The 7,624-nt window shown below is 30.5% G+C and overlaps 1 protein-coding gene across 1 annotated transcript; it reads left to right on the forward strand.

Annotated features, from left to right (window-relative positions):
- Nucleotides 1-395: 395 nt before the first annotated feature.
- Nucleotides 396-7,236, forward strand: LOC132927259 (uncharacterized). Its single transcript, XM_060991760.1, has 7 exons — nucleotides 396-837; nucleotides 1,138-1,264; nucleotides 1,332-1,500; nucleotides 3,628-4,251; nucleotides 5,605-5,679; nucleotides 6,086-6,154; nucleotides 7,069-7,236. Exons 1-7 carry the CDS (start codon nucleotides 725-727, stop codon nucleotides 7,119-7,121), a joined length of 1,230 nt encoding a protein of 409 aa, XP_060847743.1. The 5' UTR covers nucleotides 396-724; the 3' UTR covers nucleotides 7,122-7,236.
- Nucleotides 7,237-7,624: the final 388 nt, after the last annotated feature.

Raw genomic sequence — 7,624 nt, forward strand, 5'->3', positions numbered from 1 at the left:
TAAGCTAAATTATATTTTACCAAACATTTGTTTTCATCCGTACCTACTTCCAAAAAGTGATAAAAGGTATATTTGAATAGATTCTTTAAGTAATTTATAGCTATACCTTATAACAATATGTAAATATTTGTCCAAGTCCTATATACGTAAATATAACTATTAAAATCTAGATTTAATATAAGTATTAGGTATATAAGTACTAGGTACACTATACTATTATATTCATTCGTACTGCAGTGAATACAATTTGTTGTGTAAAAGACGATTTCAATTTAGGAGTTCACTTGTGTCATATGACGTTCTAACTCGTATAGATTAAATACACCGTTTAACGCCCTCCCTCCTCCTTATTTGGACGAGACCACTTAATTGACCCTTTCAGAGCAAACCGATTCCGCTCTACTACCAACAACCATCGTGTACATCGTTAGTCGTCGTCGTGCTCGTTCTATTAATGTAATATTAGCGACTACCGGTAGGTAGGTATATTCTCCCGGCGCTCGATCGATTTATACAAACGTGTACGTAATTCTATAATATACATGGCCCTTATTTTTGTCGTCTAATCGTCTATTCACGTCTGGACACCGTGCGAACGCTGACCGCGGTCTTTTGCGAGGATATATTTATACATATTTAATATATATATATGACACGCTTGAGTTTAAGTATATCAGATACCCGGTGGCCGGTGGAGTGTTGTATCTAGACATTTATTGTAATAATGTGCCAAACGACGTCGTGTTTGAACGCCGCTGTTCTGCTTGCGTTCCTGTGGGTAACGATCCCGTCGAAACCGTGTCTATGCTACAACACTGATTGCGATTTTACCGAGAGGTAGGTACATTTTTAAAAAACGGTGGCGCATTTTAAGCGTTACAAGGGTGTCAGCTATAAAAGGAGCTTTGTTTTATGGCGAAATATGCCTTATTTTATTCGTTATAGTAAAGTGAGGACATATTTTGGGCATATCGAAAGAATAAGCACTGGGTGGTGGGTATGATGTGCTTCCAACAAATGGGCTTTACACTCCCGAAGCCTAGAAAAAAACAAAGTTGCGCTACTCCACATAAATAATATACGATATTAACGAAGCAAAATCCAGTTATGACAGTTATGTATATTATGTGTTTAAAGTTACGATGAGGTCATCACAGTCAGCATCAATGAACCTGTGCAAGTTACTAAGTATAAATGGTGCTTGGACATACCACCCAGATGTCCAGACAATAAGCGAGAGTTTAGGACCGTACTCAGAAATATTGTTAGTAACCGGTAAACGGCGTTTTTGCATTTTAATTCCGTATTAAATTTCGTATTTATTTTTTTAGACAGTGCCTAAAATGCGTAAAGTGAAGAGATGTTGCAAGGATCAAATTCAGTTATACGACAGTTGTGTTTCGAAATGTGCTGAATACCAGTGTCCGAATATTCAATGTACACCAGGCACTGACAGATGTAAATGCAAATCAGGATACACGGGTCATTTATGCAAACAAAGTTAGTATATTTAATATTAGTAACAATTTCCAGTGGTCTTAATTTACTGTTACGAGTCCATGGCTATGCAGTATAGAAACTCTTATGTAAATATTATATTATTTGGAGACACATATTCCGTTTTATAAAATTAATAACACAAGCGTGTGAAGATCAGGACGAATAGAAAACGGTATATACCTACTGTTTAATTCGAACATTTGGAGATGTTCACACGTCGCTCATTTCTTAGAAAAGTCGAAACTCGTGAAGACAAATATCGATACGAACGACGAGGAAGTTAATACTGATACGATAGGCACCTTGTGTCAACGGAGTCACCATCACCATAACCATCACTATATTGCAAGTCGACTGTATATAAGGGTGATCAGCGCTCTCCAACACCTTATTTTTACATATATTTGTATTTTTGTATCAAGTTAAACGTATTATAAAGATTTTACTAACACTTATACATCAAGTTTTCATTCCTACGTTGATGTGTGAATTGACCTAAGTCGGGAAGTAACAATACTAAAAAAACAATAATGCATGCCGGTATTTTTTGAAATGTAAGAATGTACTTGATTATTTTGTAAGAACATTTCTAAAAATTTCCACACACAAATAATAATTTAAAATATTCATCATAACAATATAAAATACCTTTATATAATTATTTTTTTGTTTAGTTATAAACTATAATTTTAATTTATACTATTCAAATATTTTTTTTAATATAGGTAGGTATAATTAATATTGCATAAGGATATGATATATAGGTAGCACTATTAATATAATACTGCTATAATTAATATTATATTTGTTATTATTTTTTAACTTACTGTGCAACGTACTTTGCACTTTGTACAATTTAATTAGAATTTGGAACAATAATTTATTACAGCCTGTGGTTAGGCATTAATTACACTCTTAAAATCAATATATTAATCAAGACATTTATGAACAAAGTACATATTATGTATATTATTTAAGTATAAAAACAAAATAATTTTAATTAATATAATGTCTTATTAACATGCCTATTACAGCTCAGAAACGCTCAGCTTTATTTAAACAATATTAAAATGATTGTCTTAACATGTTAAAGTACAATTTAAAGTGATCCTTTAGATTTAGACATTATCTCATATCTGTGTTATAACATTAATTTTTAAAACATATTATGTATAATGTATATACATATATTATAATAGTATTCTTTTATGATATTTTGATTCAATCTCACACAAAATATACAATAAATATTTGACTAAAAAAAATATATTTATACAATAGTCATAAGACTAAAATGTATTATTAACAATTCTGGTGTTTTTTTAAAATTTAAAAACATAAAATAAATAAAAACAATTGTATTTTATACAAAAATTATCAAGATAGGTGAAAAAAAAACAACTTTCAATCTTTAAGTTCAAATATTAATAAAATATTATATATTAGAGATATCATAAAGTACACTGTTATAATATATGTTTAATAAAAAACTTCTTTTTTGGGAAATGTGTGCATTTTAATGCCTAAGTTATAGCTAAGTCTACTAAACGCCGTATTTATTGGCTTTAAAACTTTTGGTACTATTGTCTATCGTAATTTAATATAGTACATTCATATTTATATGAATATTTGTATGGTACTGCTTAAAAATAAATCGAAAGATAAAATATAATAGATATGGAAAAACTAAATATCAGCAATGAAATAATAATATGTTATCACAGAGCAAAACCGTCGAAACCGTTTGGTCAAAATTGAACCATATTTTTAACGAACTCGGTGAAATTGTCTAGGGATGCAGTTAAAAATATTATTTTAAAAATGAATATCAACATAAATATATTATACATTTATAAAAATGTTCACAGTTACTTTATATATAGTAAGCTGCAATTTTATAGTTGTAAGTATAATAAAATTATAAAATTAATAAAATTTATTTTTAGGATTTTAATTTTTCTAGCTAAGTGCCGCAGTTAACTTAAAAAAAAAATTGATGAACATCTAATATGCATTATATATAAATAATTATCATAAATCATTTAAATTGTAATCAACTGTACGTGTACACTTTAAAATACATGAAATGATTAAAACCCACGGAATCTGCCAATTCGCGTGTTTCAGTGTGCGACGTCGGACGCTGGGGCCTGGGCTGTGCGAACTATTGTGACAAGACCTGTCCGGATTGCGACCACCGCACCGGATGCTGCAAGACTGCCGCCACTGGGTCAATTTTCTGCGGCGGCGGCAGTGGCACCGGTCGGTTGCCCGTCCGGCAAACGGCTGCTGTCGGCGGCCGCAACGGAACCGTACGCAAAACCGACGAGCCGACGCCGGCGGTGGACCGTTCCGCGCGATTCCGGATGCTGAGCACTACCATACGACTCCAGACGGCCACGTGGGAACCCGCGGCCGTGGACGAGGCCAACGGGACGATGATCGAAAGCGGCACCGTGGACGCGGGGACGCGGAAACCGGCGGCGGTGACGTCGGCGGCCCAAAACCGATCGGCGGCGGCGGCGGCTGAGACGGCGTGGACCCCTCTGGAGGCGACGGCGCTCAAGTACGACGAGCTGGTGACGAGGCTCATATGGATATTCGCCATGACGTTGGTGGCCATCGCCATGGTGTTCGTCATCATGTTCGTCGTGTTCTTCAACTGCTACGGGACGACGTCCAAACCGCGAGACGCTGACTCCGGGGCCGCCCGAAACCCGTGGCCGCAGCAGAGCACCGGCAAAGTTCACGGTATGCGCAATAGCCACACAGCCACAGCAGTGATAAGCGCGGCGGCAAAGATAATATTGTGTGCATAGAGGCGTTGATGATTTTTTTTTTCATATATTGTTTTTAGCGTGCGGATTGGTCAAAGCTTTAACAGTCTGCATTGTTTGCAATACCGTTTATTATATTATATATGATATTTTACACGGTGTTACCATTTACCACATAACACGAATGAAAATCCTATTCAATATTATATATTATAGTGATGAGCAACGGCAAATTATAAATTTATAAAAAAAACACCACGATACGTGTAGCCTCTACTATAGGTACCCATCTCCTTATTTACCAATTCATAGGTCAAGTAAAATTTACATTTTTGAGCCCCAAATTATCCATTTCTATTTTCTTCAATACCAAAATAAAATTTAAGCATAATATATTATTTTTAGATTAATTTTAAATGTTATTAGTTACTTATAAATGTATTAATATAAAATATTTGTAATAAATAAATATTACTAACATAATAAATACAATGTTTTCCACTAAAATTAAAATCAATCTACTGTAATACCTACTAATAATACAATTAATTACTTTAATAACAATATCAAAAAACATAATTTCGTGAAATATATTTATAATTAAATAAGCTACCTCTTACTTACCTTTTTTTTAACTTGCTTATCTATGTACGAGTAGAGTGACTGTATAAACGGCAACACCATCAATGGCGTTTCGCTCTCACTTACAATAGGTACTATCAGTCATATATTTTTTGTCTTTAAATAGAATGCTATTCAAATATCAATGAAACATTCTCGAGTATAAATGCAAAAATATCTGAAAACATTTTACTCATTGAAAACATGCTGCAGCCCTCCCTCTATGACTGCTGTAAGTTTTTCGTTTTACATTCTAAGTCAAGTTTTAAATTATTATTCGTTTTCATTAATCATTCCTGTTTAAATAGCGCTCGCTGTTACAGCATCGTTTTGCGTTTTCTCGGGATTCTTTTTCTGTTATCTCTGTTGTGCACCACCGTGTACATTATTACTTAATATTATTTAATTAATTTATTATTACCCTGTCTGGTTTTTCTTTTAAGCGTGTCAACTTTAGTCTTCTGCTCCAATATCGTTGATTATACTTTAAAAGTTGAAACACATTAATTTTCTTCTATACTATCTTTCTCCTTTATCGTTACCTCATTAAACAATCTCTATGTCTTCGATAACTATACCTATATACGCCCTTTGTTCGATTTTCCTCTTCGCTGCACAACGTTCGTAAAATATTATTATGTTCATTATTTTGTATTATCCTTAAAGATACCGGTTATCATAACATTTTAATTTATATATTTTACAGAGACATGTATCACAACACAAAACCTATGTCATGTGCCACCAGTTAGATATACAAAAACTCCTACACTATATACATGTAAGTAATAATTATTTAATATAATAAATATATCTTAAACCTAATACATGCAAGGGCGGAGTGACCCATCTGGAAATCTGGAATTTTCCAGATGGGCCGGTACTGACGAATATTATATGGGCCGGGCCCACGACATTAAAAAAAATCTATTTATATCATTAAATAGGTAACAAAATTAGTATATATTTTAATGAGCTTTATTACAAATAAATATTAGTCTTAAAATGAAGTGTACGTGATATTATCGTATCAATTTAAAATTATGAATTATGATTTATGAAATATCGAATGTCGATAATTATTGTCATCTATATGGTACCTATTTCCACTTCTTCATAAATACGATTATAGAATTATTATTATTATTTTATTTATTTACTAAATATTATTTTTTGATTCATTTTAGCTACCAATGTTGATTTACCAACTCATCCAGAAATATTTTGTCCAGTTTTTTCAGCTCCTCATTACACAGGTAATAATATTTAACTTTTAATTTAATAAATGGTACCGACCCACCATATTTGATGTTATAAGTGGTATTATACAAAAATGTCCGAGGAAAAAATGTCCGAAACCAATAATGTCCTTGGTAAAAATGTCCGAAACCAAGAATGTCCATGGTAAAATTTAGTTAAAATTGGGCAAAGAGATATAGGACAACCTCCGGCAAAAAAAATGTATATTAATATGCAAGAAAAATTTAAAAAAAATTGCGAAGAGTATAATAATAAAGAAAGAAGTATAGAAAACTTTTTAAAATGTATATCGTTGACATTAATAAATTTTAATTAGGCAATAATTATCTGGGTTTTTTTTTTGGACATTTTTATAATCAATTTTTTTATTTATTTTTATATTCAATAACGAAAGAATTATTAATTATTTTTTTAAATATTATAATCAATGTTGTATAAATACACTTTTCATATCTGACTACCGCAATAATGAAATAATCGTTTATTTTTTTTTTTTTAATATTATTATAATTAATGTTGTAAATATTTTTAACGAGGTCTTTTACTTAGTTTATTTTGGACAATTTTACCGTGGAAATTTTTTCTTCGGATATTTTTACCTAGATTCGTTATAAGTATAAAAAAAATAATGTTTTAAAGAATCGAAACGGAACTAACTTTTTTTCAAGAATTTGTCTTTAAGTCCTAAACATTTTTAAAATAAGATATAAGTTAGACAATTTAAACAAAATACGTATCTGTAACCGTTGATAGTTTATAATTCATAACAAAAAATTATATAGGTTTATTTTAATAAAAAAATATTTATTTTAAATAATTTTAATCTCGGACTTTTTTTTACCGTTTACCATAATCTATTGGTACTTAAAATTCATAATAATTTAATTAAATCTTTGTTTAATGTTTTTAGGTGGATCGTCACTATATGATTCTCCACAACCATTGTACGAAATTTTATACTGATCAATAACTAAAAAAATAGATACCTATGATTTATAATTAATTTCTAAGAATTATGTATAAGTAAGTAAGTAGTTTTCTATAATAGTGCAATAAAAAATCAAAATATTACATTAAAGATTTGTTGATATATATAAATTCAAATTTTAAAATTATTACCTTCCTAAATACCTAATACAATAGGAAAAATGTAATACTGTTTAAAAAAAAGTATGCTGCAACTTATAATGTATTGTTACTATATGACATACATATGACCTAATTATTTTTTTTAAAACATTATAATATAATGGTAAAAATGTGTTTAATATATATTAAATGGAAAGAATTGAAATTATTTTCATTTTCAAACCTACACTATAGGGTACCTATTTACAAGATTAAAGTTATCAATATAATATAATGTATAAGTATGAGTATAAAACTAACAGTTTTGTTCAAAAAATTATTACTTTTTAAATGTATGATGTAATATAAAGTTAATCAATATAACTTTTTATATAAAT

This window comes from Rhopalosiphum padi, chromosome 3, assembly GCF_020882245.1.
Source record: "Rhopalosiphum padi isolate XX-2018 chromosome 3, ASM2088224v1, whole genome shotgun sequence".
In the NCBI taxonomy this organism is placed as follows: Eukaryota; Metazoa; Arthropoda; class Insecta; order Hemiptera; family Aphididae; genus Rhopalosiphum; species Rhopalosiphum padi.

What these genes read in the sequence shown, in the direction of transcription:
- LOC132927259 (XM_060991760.1), top strand. Translation starts at nt 725, where the DNA reads ATGTGCCAAACGACGTCGTGTTTGAACGCCGCTGTTCTGCTTGCGTTC. An exon ending in GATTGCGATTTTACCGAGAG is followed by an intron (nt 838 to 1,137) that starts GTAGGTACATTT and finishes ATGTGTTTAAAG; the next exon opens with TTACGATGAGGTCATCACAG. An exon ending in GGACCGTACTCAGAAATATT is followed by an intron (nt 1,265 to 1,331) that starts GTTAGTAACCGG and finishes TTATTTTTTTAG; the next exon opens with ACAGTGCCTAAAATGCGTAA.